The 17,973-nt window shown below is 42.5% G+C and overlaps 1 protein-coding gene across 3 annotated transcripts; it reads right to left on the bottom strand.

Moving 5' to 3' along the window:
* Positions 1-337: 337 nt before the first annotated feature.
* Positions 338-16,393, bottom strand: LOC125940895 (uncharacterized). 3 transcript variants are annotated; one of them, XM_049657550.1, is made up of 10 exons: positions 15,953-16,393; positions 15,267-15,357; positions 14,214-14,304; positions 12,617-12,708; positions 11,561-11,651; positions 10,855-10,946; positions 9,800-9,890; positions 5,516-5,621; positions 3,257-3,351; positions 338-487 (listed from the first exon to the last, which is right to left on the bottom strand). In XM_049657550.1, exons 1-9 carry the CDS (start codon positions 16,160-16,162, stop codon positions 3,334-3,336), a joined length of 882 nt encoding a protein of 293 aa, XP_049513507.1. In that variant the 5' UTR covers positions 16,163-16,393; the 3' UTR covers positions 338-487; positions 3,257-3,333. The 3 variants fall into 3 exon arrangements, 2 of the variants coding, with proteins under 2 accessions (XP_049513507.1, XP_049513508.1); XM_049657551.1 differs by lacking the exon at positions 10,855-10,946; XR_007464067.1 differs by lacking the exons at positions 10,855-10,946; positions 15,267-15,357 and having other exon boundaries at positions 14,214-14,261; positions 16,001-16,393.
* Between the last annotated feature and the right edge of the window lie 1,580 nt (positions 16,394-17,973).

Here is a 17,973-nt window from a genome sequence, read left to right as displayed (position 1 = left end):
CTTACTTCCCTCGCATTCACTGCTAAATCATCACTGACTTCTTTTCTTCTTTTAGATTCTAGTCGACGCCTGCCGCATTCCTACTAAATGATGACAAGCAAGAAAGGAAATGAACAGCGCGACTGTGGAATGGCGCTGTCATTCCTACTGTCCTGCATTCCTGATCGCCATGCAACGTTTGAGAATGCATTCCTTATCCTCAAGAGTGGTCACTAGCCATAGGTGAGCCACCTGGGTGAGGTGCGTGCGAAAGCCAGTTTGCGGAATTACGCATATCGTCTAAGTTAACGCGAACAAAAAAAAAGTAAGAACCAAAAACGCCAGTCCGAAACAAGCATTTAATAACGACAGAAAGAGGTTCCGGTGTAATTTTCTTTTCTATCTTTTTATAACATACAGGAACTGAAAATGCCACGGGCGAATAGTCCGCTCCAGAAGTCACTCCACGAGCCGTCTTCATGCGATTTCCGTGTTCCATATGACGCCCCTGCGCGGAATCCAATCAAGGCGTGAACACACGGATAAAGTCACGCGTGGTGATTTTCTATTTGATTTTTAAATATAGCGTTCGCATTGTGAACACAAACTGCTTGAAAACAAATAAGTTGCGAGCTACAAACGCCTATAATAGCAAATCAGCATAGCGGAAGCCTGCAAGGTCAAGAAAAGTTCATGAAAGAAAAATAAATTGATGTCCACCCGTATTGTAGAATGAAGCTAGAAAGGAAACCGGTCGGGTTTCCCTTTTTTCTTTAGGAAGCCTATAACATGCCGGGTGTTTCCACAAAGGTTTTATTAATTCTAAAAAAATCACCTGCGACAGATTGCCGAAGGGACACTGCCCAAAATTCGTGGGTATGAACGCGTACAAGTCTGGTGGGTATAGGCAACGAATCTGTGCAAACGAATGTGCTACTCTGCATAAGCAAAACAGTGCTTTAAAGCAGCAACGTGCCACGAATGCATATGTTATCAGAAGCAAGTACCTTATCGACATTGCTAATTGAAACTTGTTGAAACTCGGCCATTATTTAGAAATGTGTGTTTTTTATGTTGCCCATTGAGTAACGCTGGCGTATTGCGGTAAGTTCAGCGCATTTCGAAGGGGCAATGTCTAATTCCTGGACATCACAGAAAAGGAGCAACCGATTGCAATTACTTCTGTAAATATGTAATGCATTACCGCTGCTAATTACACCCCCACGAAAGTAACTGATAAATTAATCAGTGAATAAGTAACTGCGAAAGTAATCCAGTACATTGACGGTACTTTCCCACCTACCTTTACTACTATTCGACAATTACAGAGTATATCTTGTAGTTTTGAGCATATTTCAGTCGTCGGTCATATATTTATATATATATGAGGGTCTGAGAGGGCTGCGGGTATCGGCCTAGAGGGTTTTTAAAGAATGTATCCGAAATTTCTGAATAGTAGACGAGATACAAAATGCAAGTTCCTTTGAATGAAACTGCCTTCGGGAATGCTTTCAGCAGAGAAGCATATATTGAGAAAAAGCAATAAAACACAAGAGGTAGAAAACGCACAACGAATCATGCAGACTACCCGATTAGTCAGACCTAAGGGGTATCATACCCGTTGCCAGGTGTGCTAATAGTTAATGCTCCTACAGTGGTAGAAATTTCAGCAACTTTCAGCCCGAAAGCCCGAACTGAACGGTACAAGAGCACAACAGTTAGGGTCATAGCAGACGCCTGTTCGTGAGGAGACTTAACGCCTCACTGCCAAGTGACCATGAAGTGCCCACTGAACACGAAGAAGCTTGTGCGCCTTTAGGGTCCCTAAGGGTGCATTAAAATCATATATATCCTCCTAAACCCCTTGTACAATTTATTGCACCTTAATGCTTCTTTGTCACAATTCACTCGAAAGCGATTACTCAAAATATTCAATCTCGATATGAAGTCATGTGAACCTGCAATTGTACAGAAGTAGGTTACTCATATTCTTCTCATCCGCTTTCGAGAAAGTTGAAACTAAATTGATCTAAACCTGTCTGTGGTCACAGACTCCGGGAAGCAGCCTTGAAGCGTGCTTCGAATTCTTTGAGATTGCGTGAAAGTCCAGGATTCAGCAGCAAAATGGCAATATCCTACACGTAGTTACATCTGCGTTTAGAAAATGAAATGCAGTTTTTACATAAAGAGATGGCTACTCCTTCCCCGTACGTGGCATCTAAACGTGCTTTAAATTTGAATAAATGTTTTTCACGTTCGTAGCATAGCAGTAGTCAATAAAAACCAGTTAAACAGGGATTATGTACCATAGGTGTATTCGCGAATGGGGAGGCTATTATGTCGTGATATTTGGTTTGCTTCGAACAGAGGTCGCCCTTAGTAATACTGCATCGCTTAACAAAATTCTACAGCGTCCGCAAGGCACCGATCTACCCAACTGCGGGAGAGGCCTGAGGGGGGTGGAGGATTAGGCAAAAGAAGCTCGGCTTTACCATTGAGCATTGCTTTGGCGGAAGGCTAAGACATTACATTTTTGCTGCGAAAGCGTCAAATGGCCTATTGCGTGAAAAAGCCGGCGTAGGTCGTTGGTACACCAGCGAAACGGCACCTAAACTCACTTTGCCATTGGCTGCGATGCCATTGGCTGCGATGCCACGTTACGAACGCGCCTCGACAGAGCAGAGCGGGGGAAAGGGAACACTGGCTATGTCGCTAGCACGTATATTGCGTCAGCTTAGAGATGTTAACTACGAGATCCCACCTGTGGACCCACGTGTCCCCACTGACGTTGTGCATGTCTCTCAGTTGAAGCCATTACATTACATCGCCTTTTTCTTGAAGGCGACGGTGAATTTGACGGCTTCCACTCATTTTGAAACAAAATGTGAAAAAGCAGCCTAAATGCGATGGCGAAGGCGGCTGTTTACTTCATCGGCTCATTGTTGCAAGACTTCCGTAGTTTTTCCGCCAATGTCCGGTATATAAGACGAGGGTCGACTTTTCGCAATGCTTTTTTGAAAAAAAGTTCGACCTATATTCCGGTTTTTCCGGTACCAATTGTAGTAGTTACCCTGTTATTCATTACTGAGCAAAGGTATATCGAAACGTAAAGTTCTAGCCGAAATTTGGTACTTATTTACAAAAACTGCTCAAAACATTTGGACAAAAAAACGCACGTGAACATTAAGCTTAAGTGCATCGCCCACCATCATGCAAATTTTCATTTTACTTTACCATTAGCGCTTACGATAAACTAAACGACAGAACAAAAACTTACCCTCCAAATGCATCCTCAAAGGGAAGCTGCGACCTTGCGTATGAAGTACACCTTTGTAACGCAGATTACAACTTCTGCTAGTACGTAGATGTGTGCTGTAAAAAAGAAAATAAATGTTAGTATTTTATTTTATGCAATAGCAGCATCTATACTCGGCGCTTGTTAAGTGCCTGACTCCGATCTTTCAAACAGGCACTCGCGTCAACCATAATTTTCTGTTTTATTGCAAGCTCCAGAGAGTCTAAATAAAGCCATAAATGAAGCTAGAAGTTTGATTGAGCCAGAATTACTCAAGAAATTAAAAAAATCGCCTGCACTGTGTGTATGCATGTATGTATGTATGTATGTATGTATGTATGTATGTATGTATGTATGTATGTATGTATGTATGTGTGTGTGTGTGCGTGTGCGTGTGCGCGCGTGTGTGTGTGTGAAAGAGAATAAACCTTATTTGTACACATAGAAATTGTGTTGCCCCCGAAGGTATGGCGGCGCAAATGGTCGGCGTCCCTGGTCCAGGGCCCCGCTGGCCCTTGCCATTCTCTCTGCCCTTTTTTGGACCTGCCTAAGCTGGTCTTCAAGGGCCGGGGTGGACAGCAGTGGCTCCCATTTTAATGCGATAGCGTTTAGGGCCCCTTGTCGCAAAAAATCGGGCGTCGGCAACCGGCGTGTGCTCGCGTGGCGGAGAAAATCATCCAACCACATCGACCACGCAGGCCCTCCACGTGGTGCAGGTTTTCGTAAGCAAAAATTGAATTTCTCACAGTGAAATCTGTCAGGAAAATGGTACAATTCGGCGTCGGATTCGCCGTCAGATTGTTTACCAATCGGCGTCGGATTGTAATTTAAATGTACGAGAAAACCTAATTCTGCTGCGAGGAAACTCAAACACAAACCCTTTTTCCAGCATTTCTATACCAGACCTGCACGCGTCGCGACAAATGAAAAAATGAAAAATGAAAGAAAGTTCTAGGGCCTTCATATAGTGTCCCTTATAGTAGGACTTATGGTGTCCCTGGAAAAACGTCTTTCCAGCATGTAATTCAATTTAAAAGTGACGCTGACTTTAAGGGGATAGGTGTAAGCTTGGTCTGGCTTTCCCACGCTCAGTGTTGGGGTGAATGAGGCCTACTTGTCGTATGCGAACGATGCGATGCTAACAGGTCCCGATAACGCTATCGCGTTCTGCTCTTAAAGTCGAAGCTTAAGCGTCCTCCAATTTTTTCCTTAGGTATTGTTATGTTGTGATGTTCTTCATTGTGTGATGTAGACTCCCACTTGATGTGGAACAAAGTTGGTGTGGTCCCACACCACGGGCATATATCTCTGTATGTGGTGGGGTAAAATACATATAGCGTGTGTAAGTAGGTATATTTGCCTGGAGACTGTGTAGCGCTGCAGACTCCATTGCTGAAAGATTCTTATGTGGTGGTGTATACCTTCTATTCGCCATGCAATGATTCAGAAATGTAGCGTAATTACGATCTATGGGTTTTGGCACCTCTACTGCAGTGTCCATCGCTGCATGCTCGGTTATTTGTGAAGCCTCAAGCCGTTTCGTCCGCAAATAGGTTAGCTGTGATATCCCCATGCCCTGCGGCTCAGATTATATTGTGGGCGTATTCAATTGGCGGGTCTGTTTAACCTGTGGTCAGAATTTGGTATGCCTTCTCACCTATTCTACCCCTTCAGTAATTTCTACATGCGGTCTGTGAGTCCGTAATTATTGTCAAGGGAGCTTTTCGCTCCGTGCACTCATTTACTGCCACTGGGATTCCAACCTCCTCTGCTTCTGTTATGTCGTAAAAACGTAACGTAACGTACTTGTTGCAGCAAAGAATTACGCTATTTTCACTTCAAATACCTTTCTTTCGATAAGAAGTGGGTCAGGGCCCCTTTAATAACATTCCTTTGGAAGTACGCGAATTACCGTTGTAGATGCTATGCTGAAATCTATGGAAGAGTCTGTCTTGTAAGCAGTATGGCAAAAGGCTAGTTCCTTCTTATTTAGCAGGCAGGACCCAGTGAAAAAAAAAGCAAAATAATTAAATATCTCCTCGTTTCTAAGCGAGAGTACCGCCAAAGAGAGCTGTGAGCATATATATCTCCAAGGATCACGTATGGTATAGGCAGCTCATTAGTCCTGAAATTTTTTTTTTATGGAGCGGATAATAAAGCGGTATGTAGAAAGCAGGCGGTAGCAAATTTACTTAAAAGCACAGCTCGAACTGCGACTGCCTACATACGTTATGCCCGTACCTTCAGTTTGTGTGACGAATTCCCCTGCGTAGATGCTCTTGTATACTCCTCATTTGAGTTCGGCGTCAACGAGTACGCAGTCCTCGAAGTCTTGATGTCTAGACACCTGAAGGTAGAAGGAAGGATGACACTCGTAATTATTATAGCCAGGATGTTGCCGCGAAAACAGAAGTTTGTTGCAGGCGCCTTTGAGATCTCATTGTCACTGAAGTCCTTGAAATTTTGATAATTGGTCTTAAAAGTCGCTCGAGACAACGGTTGCGCCAATAGTTTCTGTAGCAGGTGAAGATGTACTAATAATTAAAATTATCAGTTGAACATTCACGTTATAGTAGCGTAACAAAAATGTTTTCTGCCGTATAATAACCTAGTGTTCTATTATACACGTGCGAACGAATAAACGACGTGCCTCGAATTCCGTGCTACAGATTTCAGTTTACGCGACAGTTCTTGCCTGTCACCTGCGGAAGCCATGTCAACTTTTGTTGATGCAATTGAATTTAAGCAACAAATTTAAACACATTGATGAAATTATTTTACAGATAACATCTTTTTTAATTTCGTATTTCATTATGATAGAGAAAAAAGAGAAAGCCATTCGATATATTCTTACAAAAAATTAGACCAACACACTGCTTCATGTTTGTGCTCCTGCCGTATCATGACATTATCTCGTAAATACCATTTGTGAAGATTCCGAATACACGCATTGTTCCTTAATTCATGAGGCTAGCGCCTTCTTAAAGACAAAGCTATTTAACTTATGAATAAGGGCGCAACGGAAAGACAAATATGCTATAATTCGGGCACCCCGTGTCGTACCTTACCCACTCTGCTAAATGAGAACCCGCGTAAATTTTAGTAAATTATTGGTGGCAACAGATGTTCCTCTATTTAGTCGTGCATGCGAATGCTGCAACATACTGATGGGAATGATGATGGCATCACTCGGTTGATAGACTCTGAGTGTTGCTTCTTGTGCAGGTGTGGATGAACTGAACAAAAAATTCACGGACGATTATCATACTCCCTAATAGTAAATTTGCGTGCAGCTCTATGCGTGTTTTATTTCGTGATATATTGGCTGGCGCGGACAATCCGTCTCGTGCGGCACGTTGCAAACGGCTCGACTGGCTCTCTAATCGGGAGATCGCGAGAGGCAGCGCGTGGGCAACGCGTTGGCGCGATTCACAGCAGCCACCGCAGACAGACCTCCGCTGATATTGTTGGACATTTATGATATCGTTGGACGCGCTCGCCGCATGCCATCGGTTAATAGATGATGGCGCGCTACTATGGCGCCATCTCGTAGCGGTCGCTGCCGCAGAGAGAGAGAGATTGTGAAGAGGAAGCAGCCCGTCTTGCGTGGCACTACGCTTTTTTTCTCACGCTTTTGCCACACCTTCTACCTTCACTTTATTTCTCGCGCTCTCTTCGCTCTCGCCGTATTTCATCCCCCGCTGTACTCCGCGTTCGCTGTTTCATCCTTAGCTCTGCTCGTTCGTTCGGTTACGCCGAGGGACGCTGATACGCTCCGACTCTCAACGCAGAGTGGGCGCCTACGAGCTGCGTACTGAAACATTTTTTCTGTCGCTTTTACGTGCAGAAACCTCGACATAATTATGAGGCACGCAGTAGCGGGGAACGCGGGAAACATTTTAGCCCCCTGGGGTTCTTTAACGTACACTCAGTGCATGGTACATGGGTGTTTCGGCATTTCGCCTCCATCGAAATGCGGCTGCCGCTGCCGGGTGCCGCTGCCGGGATTTGATCCCGCTCCCTCGGGTTAGCAACTATGCCACCATGGCGAGTGGATGAAATAAATGTTTTTAAAAAGTGCGACGGCTTATTCGACTATATTTCGGGCAGTCATTTTCGCGTAGTCTTTGTTGGGTTCCATTCCGCCGTTTGACGGGAAAGCAAGAAAGGTGGTTCTCAAGATCAAGTCTGGTTACGCTCATGGCAATCTTAAATACCGGCCTATATTCCTTGCAAGCACACCATGTAAAATTGTTGAACAAGTCATACATTGAGATATAGATTCTTTAGTCGAATTGATAGTTGCCCACTTGCCAACACGTTTCAGGAATGACCTTCTAATCCGCGGCGGTAGCCCCTATGCTATGGCGTTGTGCTGGGAAGCTCGAGGTAGCGTGCTCGACTTCGCCACGCAGCCATTATTGCATGAGGGCGAAATGTATAAACGCTTGTGTGCTTAGATTGAGATGCACGTTGAAGAATGCTAAGTGGTCAAATTAATCGGGAGTATCTCGCTGCGGCGTGCCTCCCAATGAGTTCGTGGTTTTGGCACCTTAGACCGCAGAATCAAAAAAAAATATTCCTGGGAGCTGCAGTTGTTGTGCCTTCGTAACGATATTTTGCGGACTGTTGATAAAAACTCATTGCGTGACTACTCAATGCGTTCGACAAGTTGTCCCATATACTTTGCTCGTAACTAAACTATCCAGGAATAATACTGGCCCTACGATTACGAAGTAGATTGAATGTTTCCGTCCGATTATATAATGTCTTCGGGCCCCTAGAGCCATGAAAATTTAAAAACTAAGCCAGTTCTACGCTTGCCAAATCTGATGAAATAGCGGAGCTCTGCAAGCGTGGGGGCATAGCGCAGACAATAAATAAAAAAGGGGGGCATAGCGCAGTGGGTACGACGCTCACCTTCGGACAGTTAGTACCCGGGCTCAAATCCCGCCTCGCCAAGAAAGGTTATATTGCTTCTCTTTCTGTCTCTTTTCGTTTCTCTTTCTCCTTTCTCTTTTTCGCTCTCATTTCCTCTTTCCCGTGAATAACACAACCTGCGCGTATCAGGTTGTGCACGTATCAGGTTGTGTTATAATCGCCGGTACTCTGCAACCTTATGGTTCCGATAAATGGATGTTCTGCAAGCGTGGGTGCATAGCTCAGTGGTTATGACGGCCGCCTTCGGACCGTGGTTACCCACGCTCGAATCCCGCCTCGCCAAGAAAGTTCATTTCGTTGTATTTATTTCTTTCTTTCTTTCTCTCTGCCCTCCTACGCTCTGCTTTCACTACTGATCAACGCTCATAATGGCTCAACCACGGCCTTCAATAACTCCGCTGTTAATAAGAACTTCATGAAAGGTCATGCCCATCGAAAAGGATCACGCAATTTTAGCATTCAATTTATCCGATAACAAACGCATCACAGCGAAGTGCAGCAGCCGTGTAAACGTTTATCCACACTAGGGGCGAAAACGCGAGGCGGCTTGCCGCAGGCGGTAGAAAGCATGCCGCGAAAACAGACGAGTGGCATCTTTTTACTGCCGCGGAGCGAATGGATCCTGGAGCTATCTCTCGCGGCAGATCGCTTGCCGCCGATCGGGGCGGCCGGTGAGGAGCGGCCGATTCATTCGCGAGGGCAAACGCTGCCGGGAAATATAACCCCTTCTCTCAGCATCGGTGATCCCAGCCGCAGTGAATCATGCTCAATGCGAATCACCTGCTTGCCGCGGCGGCGAAGACGCCCGCAAGTGTTGCCATGCCGATGATGGCGCGTACTGCCACCTGCGGATGCCGCACACGTTTTTCCCGCTAGTGTGAATGTGCCTAAACGCTTGTATGTCGTAAAAGCGTAACGTAAAGCTGCCGTCGCACTTCCCTACCGCGATCCGATTCCGACTGGCACATTGCGCCTCTCGCCATTGGACGCATTGTCATTCCAGTAGCAGGGGCGAGACAGATCGCATTACCACGTGGTATGGCGGGATGGTACAACCTGAATAGGACTTCACCGAAAAGACTGATGCATTCAACATACTTTTTATCGCTTATGAACAGATACGGCATGTTCTCCTTTATATAAAACATAAATAAAAACATTCATCCTGTCGAGAAATGTGAAAATAAAAAAAAGTAATTACTTTCAAAATGCCATAGTGGCTTAACTACAACACAAAAGTGTTAAATGCCGCAAAACATGAGGAAGAGAGAGAGAGAGGGTAACCTTTTGTTTGTCAAGAAGTCCCATTTACGTTACACATCTTAATTGTTTCTTCAAAACAAATTCGGTGTTCCCTCTCCTATGCCAATGGCTAAACGTCGGACAAAATTCTGAAACTCAAGGTGCTACACAACACGTACGAGTGTGCCAGTATAAGTGAATAGTATCCGTTTCTATTGGTCTTACTTCACGAAAATGGCTCAATCTAAAACTATGTCACCAAAGTCAACCTCACTAATGCAGCAGATAAATCGAGGAGGTGACGATAATTATCGCAACCAACGTAATTAGCCACTTTTGTACCTGCAGTTGATGTGGCGATGATTGCTGTGTTGAAGTTGCTCTCTTGAGCTCGACGTCATACAGCACACAATGGGGGAGCCATGTTTGTGCACTGGGTGTAAGAAAAAAAAGAACAGCACACAAATTGATTACTTCTTGGTTTTTGTTCCTTCCCTTTAGCTGAAATTGAATGGTTGAAGTCGATGTGGTGCACTGGCACAGAATTGGGAAGAAAAAAAGTTTAGGAGCATGTAGTTGCTTCAGCTCGAGTTAGCAAGTCACTTCGTTAGTTTAGGTACCAGTAAAACACTAATTAGCATTAAAGAAGGATTTATTTTTCTACTGGTCATTTAGGTAGTATAACCAAAATGATGTTACACCGAATAAAATATATGTGTAATGAATTATTACGTACTACGCAGCCTTTGGATGATTTGTGCCACTTTTTGCGCAACTTTTTTCGTTTTAACGGTAATTTTGCATTATGTGGGACGTGTACGCGCCATGTTAGTCATGGATGCAAATATTTTCGCTGACAATGTATTTGTTGAAATATTGTTATGAATTGCATACACATATATTTACCTTCTTTTAGGGTTTGTACATGATGAAAAAAATTATCTGCTTGAAGAATGAATACAGCGTTCACGGCTTCATATTTTCGATCCTTCTTGTTTAATGTCAATTATTATGATTAATATCTCGCAGAAGTTTTTCCTGGTTGCGCGCGGTGCACGCTGTCTTGAATAAAGCACGTAATATGTCGCTTCCTTAGCGCTGTGCCAATTTTTTTACGTACCCGATAAGTCCTCTCCTATGGAAATACCTGTGGCCTCAAGTTTGTACCCGTTCTTTGACATAGCGGCTTTCTGCCTTTTGATGCACAAAAAAAGAACAGATATACACAAACGGAGGACTATGTGTAGAGCATGTGCCCGTCAGTGCATGCGCCTCTTGGTGTTGTGCGCATTCTCGTGCCGTCCATTGCTACGTATGCCACACAAACTTCAATTTAATTCCTGTTACTATTTATCGCTGCACGGTTCTTTACAATGCGTCATGTTCCCAATTCTCACCAGGTTTGTCTGGAGTTTTAGTGGTCGTCGAAGTAGTTTCCAGCTGTGCTGTAGGACTTGTGCTGGTGTTCCAGTGGATTTGAGTCGAGGCCCTTGGATAAAATTGTTAAGCAATATATGAAGAGCTATGTGCAGGGCTGGGCAAATCTATTTTGTAATTGTATCATGATACGATACAAGATACTGGGGCAACAAGTATTTGAGATACATACAGGACACTACCGCAATTATTGTACCCGATACGATACTTTCCGGTTGCACCTTAAGAAACATCGATACATTCGCAAATTTCTTATTATAGGTATATCTTATTTTTCATTTTATTCACCCTGTCAAGCAATATAAAAAGAAAAAAAAGTACTTTCAAAACTCTCTAGTTGCTTAACTACAACACAAAAGTGTTAAATGCCGCTAAACATGAGACAGAGAGAGGGTTACCTGCTGTGTGTCAAAAAGTCCCCATTATCTTCACACACCTTAATTGTTTCTTCAAAACAAAACTATGCGTCGGCTAATTTATGAACCAAAGGTGCTACACAAGACGTACGAGTGTGCCAGTATACGTGCGTAGTATCCGCTTCGATTGTCTTACTTCACGAAAATGGCTGAATGTAAAACTATGTCACCAAAGTCAATCTCACTAATGCATTACATAAATCGAGGTGACGATAATTATCGCAACCAACGTAATTAGCCACTTTTGTACCTGCAGTTGATGTGGCGATGATTGCTGTGTTGAAGTTGCTCTCTTGAGCTCGACGTCATACAGCACACAATGGGGGAGCCACGTTTGTGCACTGGGTGTAAGAAAAAAGAACAGCAGCACACAAATTGATTACTTCTTGGTTTTTGTTCCTTCCCTTTAGCTCACATTGAATGGTTGCAGTCGATGTGGTGCACTGGCACAGAACACATTGGAGAGAAAAACAGTTTAGGAGCATGTAGTTGCTTCAGCTCGAGTTAGCAGTCACTTCGTTAGTTTAGGTACCAGTAAAACACTAATTAGCATTAAAGAAGGATTTATTTTTCTACTGGTCATTTAGGTAGTATAACCAAAATGATGTTACACCGAATAAAATATATGTGTAATGAATTATTACGTACTACGTAGCCTTTGGATGATTTGTGCCACTTTTTGCGCAACTGTTTTTGTTTTAACAGCAATTTTCCATGATGTGGGACGCGTACGCGCCATGTTAGTCATGGATGCAAACATATTCGCTCACAATGTATTTGTTGAAATATTGTTATGAATTGTATACAAACATATTAGCTTCTTTTAAGATATGTACATGATAAAAAAATGATTTGCTTGAAGAATGAATACAGCGTTCACGGCTTCATGTTTCTGTGCTTCTTGCTTAATGTCAATCATTAAGGCTAAACTCTAGCAGAAGTTTTTCCTACTTGCGCGCGGTGCATGCCGTCTTGAAGAAAGCACGTAATATGTCGCTTCATTTGCACTGTGCCCTTTTTTCTATGTACCCGCTAAGTCCTCTCCTGTGTAAAAATGTGTGTCCTCAAGTTTGTACCCGTTCTTTGACATAGCTGCTTTCTGCCTTTTGATGCACAAAAAAAGAACAGATATACACACACGGAGGACTATGTGTAGAGCATGTGCCCGTCAGTGCATGCGCCTCTTGGTGTTGTGCGAATTATCGTGCCGTCCATTGCTGCGTAGGCCACACAAACTGCAATTTAATTCCTGTTACTATTTATCGCTCCACGGTTCTTTACAATGCGTCATGTTCCCAATTCTCACCAGGTTTGTCTGGAGTTTTAGTGGTCGTCGAAGTAGTTTCCAGCTGTACTGTAGGACTTGTGCTGGTGTTCCAGTGGATTTGAGTCTTGGCACTTGGATAAAATTGTTAAGCAATATATGAAGAGCTATATGCAGGGCTGGGCAAAGATATTTTGTAATTGTATCATGATACGATACCAGATACTGGGCCAACAAATATTTGAAATAGATACAGGACACTACCGCAATTGTTGTACCTGATACGATTCTTTCCAGTTGCACCTTAAGAAACATCGATACATTCGCAAATTTCTTATCATAGGTCTATATTATTTTTCATTTCATCCACCCTGTCAAGCAATTTAAAAACAAGAAAGTAATTACTTTCAAAACTCTCTTGCTTAACTACAACACAAAAGTGTTAAATGCCGCTAAACATGAGACAGAGAGAGGGTTACCTGTTGTGTGTCAAAAAATTGTTTATTCAAAACAAAACTATACGTGGGCCAAAATTGTATAATCTGAAGGGGCTACACAAGACGCACGAGTGTGCCAGTATACGTGCATAGTATCCACTTCGATTGTCTTACTTCACGAAAATGGCTGAATCTAAAACTATCTCACCAAAGTCAATCTCACTAATGCATTACATAAATCGAGGTGACGATAATTATCGCAACCAACGTAATTAGCCACTTTTGTACCTGCAGTTGATGTAGCGATGATTGCTGTGTTGAAGTTGCTCTCTTGAGCTCGACGTCATACAGCACACAATGGGGGAGCCATGTTTGTGCACTGGGTGTAAGAAAAAAACAGCAGCACAGAAATTGATTACTTCTTTGTTTTTGTTCCTTCCTTTTAGCTCACAATGAATGGTTGCAATCGATGTGGTGCACTGGCACAGAATATATTGGAGAGAAAAACGTTTTAAGATCGTATAAAAGCTTCAGCTCGAGTTAGCAGTCATTTAGTTAATTTAGGTACCAGTTAAACACTTATACCATTAAAAAGGATTTATTTTTCTACTGGTCAATAAGGTAGTATAACCAAAATTATGTTACACTGAATAAAATATATCCGTAATTTGTAATTACGTACTACGCAGCCTTTGGATGATTTGTGCCACTTTTTGCTTAACGGCTTTCGTTTTAGCGGCAATTTTGCAAGATGTGGGACTTGTACGCACCATGTTTGTCCTGGATGGAAACATTTTCGCTCACAAAGCTTTTGCTGAAATATTGTTATGAATTGCATACACATAAATTAGCTTCATTTAGGGTTTGTACATGATGAAAAAAATGATTTGCTTGAAGAATGAATACAGCGTTCACGGCTTCATATTTTCGATCCTTCTTGTTTATTGCCAATTATTATGATTAATATCTCGCAGAAGTTTTTCCTGGTTGCGCGCGGTGCACGCTGTCTTGAATACAGCACGTAATATGTCGCTTTGCGCTATGCCAATTTTCTTACGTACCCGATAAGTCTCCGCTTCGATTGTCTTACTTCACGAAAATGGCTGAATGTAAAACTGTCACCAAAGTCAATCTCACTAATGCATTACTCAAATCGAGGTCACGATAATTATCGCAACCAACGTAATTAGCCACTTTTGTACCTGCAGTTGATGTGGCGATGATTGCTGTGTTGAAGTTGCTCTCTTGAGCTCGACGTCATACAGCACACAATGGGGGAGCCATGTTTGTGCACTGGGCGTAAGAAAAAAAAACAGCAGCGCACGCATTGATTACTTCTTCGTTTTTGTTCCTTCCCTTTAGCTCACATTGAATGGTTGCAGTGTGGTGCACTGGCACAGAATACATTGGAGAGAAAAAAAGTTTTAGGATCATGTAGGAGCTTCAGCTCGAGTTAGCAGTCATTTCGTTAGTTTAGGTACCAGTTAAACACTTATACAAATAAAAAGGATTTATTTCTCTACTGGTCATTTAGGAAGTATAACCAAAGTTGTGTTACACCGAATAAAATATATCTGTAACGCGTGATTACGTACTAGGCAGCCTTTGGATGATTTGTGCCACTTTTTGCGCAACTGTTTTCATTTTAACGGCAATTTTTCATGATGTGGGACTTGTACGCGCCATGTTAGTCATAGATGCAAACATTTCCGCTCACAATGTATTTGTTGAAATATTGTTATGAATTGTATACACACATATTTGCTTCTTTCAAGATATGTACATGATGAAAAAAAATGATTTGCTTGAAGAATGAATACAGCGTTCACGGCTTCGTGTTTTCTATGCTTCTTGTTTAATGTCAATCACTATCGTAATATCTCGCAGAAGTTTTTCCTAGTTGCGTGCGGTACACGCCATCTTGAAGAAAGCACGTAATATGTCGCTTCATTTGCGCTGTGCCATTTTTTTATGTACCCGATATGTCCTCTCCTATGGAAAACTCTGTGTCCTCAAGTTTGTACCCTTTCTTTGACGCAGCTGCTTTCTGCCTTTGATGCACTAAAAAAAAGACCAGATATACACGAACGGAGCAATATCTGTTGCGCATTTGCCCGTCAGTGCATGTGCCTTTTTGTGTTGTGTGCATTATCGTGCCGTCCATTGCTACGTAGGCCACACAAACTACAATCTAATTCCTGTTACTATTTATCGCTGCACGGTTCTTTACAATGCGTCATGTTCCCAATTCTCACCAGGTCTGTCTGGAGCTTTGTGGTTGTCGAAGTAGTTTCCAGCTGTACTGTAGGACTTGTGCTGGTGTTCCAGTGGATTTGAGTCTTGGCCCTTGGATAAAATTGTTAAGCAATATATGAAGAGCTATATGCAGGGCTGGGCAAAGATATTTTGTAATTGTATCATGATACGATACAAGATACTGGGGCAACAAGTATTTGAGATAGATACAGTACACTACCGCAATTATTGTACTCTATACGATACTTTCCAGTTGCAAATTTCAGCAAATTGTTATTAGAGGTCTATATTACTTTTCATTTCATTCACCCTGTCAAGCAATATAAAAAAGTAAATACTTTCAAAACTCTCTAGTTCCTTAACAACAACACAAAAGTCCTAAATGCCGCTAAACATGAGAGAGAGAGAGCGGTTTGCCTGTTGTGAGTCAAAAAGCCAACTTTATCTTCCCACACTTTAATTGTTTCTTCAAAACAAAACTATACGTCAGCCAAAATTGTTAAAGTAAAGGTGCTACACAAGACGCACGAGTCTGCCAGTATGCGTGCATAGTATCCGAATCTATTGTCTTACTTCACTAAAATGGCTCAATTTAAAACTGTCACCAAAGTCAACCTCATAAATGGACTACATATATCGAGGAGGTGATAATTATCGCAGTCAACGTAATACGCCACTTTTGTACCTGCAGTTGATGTGGCGATGATTGCTGTGTTGAAGTTGCTCTCTTGACCTCGACGTCAGACAGCACACAATGGGGGAGCCATGTTGTTTGTGCACTGGGCATAAGAAGAAAAAAACAGCATACAAATTTATTACTTCTTGGTTTTTGTTCCTTGCCTTTAGCGCACATTGAATGGTTGCAGTCGATGTGGTGCACTGGCACAGAATACATTGGAGAGAAAAAAAAGTTTTAAGATCATGTAGGAGCTTCAGCTCGAGTTAGCAGTCATTTCGTTAGTTTAATTGCCAGGTTAACACTTATACCATTAAAAAGGATATATTTTTCTACTGGTCATTTAGGTAGTATAACCAATGTTATGTTACACCAAATAATATATATCTGTAATGCGTTATTACGTACTAGGCAGCCTTTGGATGATTTGTGCCACTTTTTGCGAAACTGTTTTCATTTTAACGGCAATTTTGCATGATGTGGGACTTGTACACACCATGTTAGTCATGGATGCAAACATTTCCGCTCACAATGTATTTGTTGAAATATTGTTATGAATTGTATACACACATATTTGCTTCTTTCAAGTTATGTACATGATGAAAATAATGATTTGCTTGAAGAATGAATACAGCGTTCACGGCTTCGTGTTTTCTATACTTCTTGTTTAATGTCAATGATTATGGGTAATATCTCGCAGAAGTTTTTCCTAGTTGCGTGCGGTGCACGCAGTCTTCAAGAAAGCACGTAATATGTTGCTTCCTTTGCGCTGTGCCAATTTTTTTCAGTACAATTTTTTTCAGTACTTGATAAGTCCTCTCGTAAAAAAAATCTGTGTCCTCAAGTTTGTACCCATTCATTGCCGCAGCTGCTTTTTGCATTTTGATGCGCAAAAAAAGACCAGCTATACACAAACGGAGGACTGTGTAGAGCACGTGCCCGTCATTGCATGCGTTTCTTTGTGTTGTGCGCATTATCGTGCCGTCCATTGCTGCGTATGCCACACAAACTGCAATTTAATTCCTGTTACTATTTATCGCTCCACGGTTCTTTACAATGCGTCATGTTCCCAATTCTCACCAGGTTTGTCTGGAGCTTTAGTGCTTGTCGAGGTAGTTTCCAGCTGTGCTGTAGGACTTGTGCGGGGGTTCCAGTGGATGTGGGCCTTGGTCCTTGGATAAAATTGTTAAGCAATATAGGAAGAGCTATATGGAGGGCTGGGCAAAATTATTTGCAATTGTATCATGATAAGATACAAGGTAATCCGGCAACAAGTGTTTGAGATACGGATACAGGACACTACCGCAATTATTGTACCCGATACAATACATTCCACTGGTATCTTAAGATACCTCGATACATTCGCACATTTCTTATTAAAGGTCTATATAATGTAGCAGGAAACGCATGTGCACTGAAATGTTTGCTTGGACATTTCCTAACTTCGACCAACCTTGTTTCATTTGATTGAAATCTGTTAGTATCTCATATTTTGACATTCATGCCCAAAGTATAATATTTTCACTCCGAAAACATTTATTGAGATTGCTTTAGCTGCTTACCATGAAAACTCTTTATACGCTGCGCTGTCAGCGGTTTTTGCTTGGCACTTTGTAATTGATGGAATTGACTCCTCTGCTTGCCGACCAGCTAGAGGGTAGCCATCCAATTACAAGAACGTCAATGAGAAGCCTCTGCACGATGGCGCAAATACCGCTGTGGTTTCTACCTTGTCCGTAAAAACAAACACCAAGAAAGAACGGTCGGCTCTGCACAGACATTCCCGCGCTTGTTTTTGCGGAGATTGTGCGAGCGCCACCATGTGACTCAGCTCGACCAATAGGAAGAAGCAGACCTCATCCCCTGCCCTCGCTGGAGGGCTCTGGCGAAAGATAACAAAAATGTCGCTGCCCTTGGTTTTAATCAGGTGGCTTAGTGGCAGCAGAATCAGCTTGAGAAGCGGAGTTCAGTCAACATTTTATTTTCCCACGGTGTTGTTGCGATAGCAGTATCTTGCACCTTAAGATACT

This window comes from Dermacentor silvarum, chromosome 10, assembly GCF_013339745.2.
Source record: "Dermacentor silvarum isolate Dsil-2018 chromosome 10, BIME_Dsil_1.4, whole genome shotgun sequence".
Taxonomy (NCBI): domain Eukaryota; kingdom Metazoa; phylum Arthropoda; class Arachnida; order Ixodida; family Ixodidae; genus Dermacentor; species Dermacentor silvarum.
Note: the sequence above shows the minus strand (reverse complement) of the source record. Positions and strands in the feature narration are given on the sequence as shown.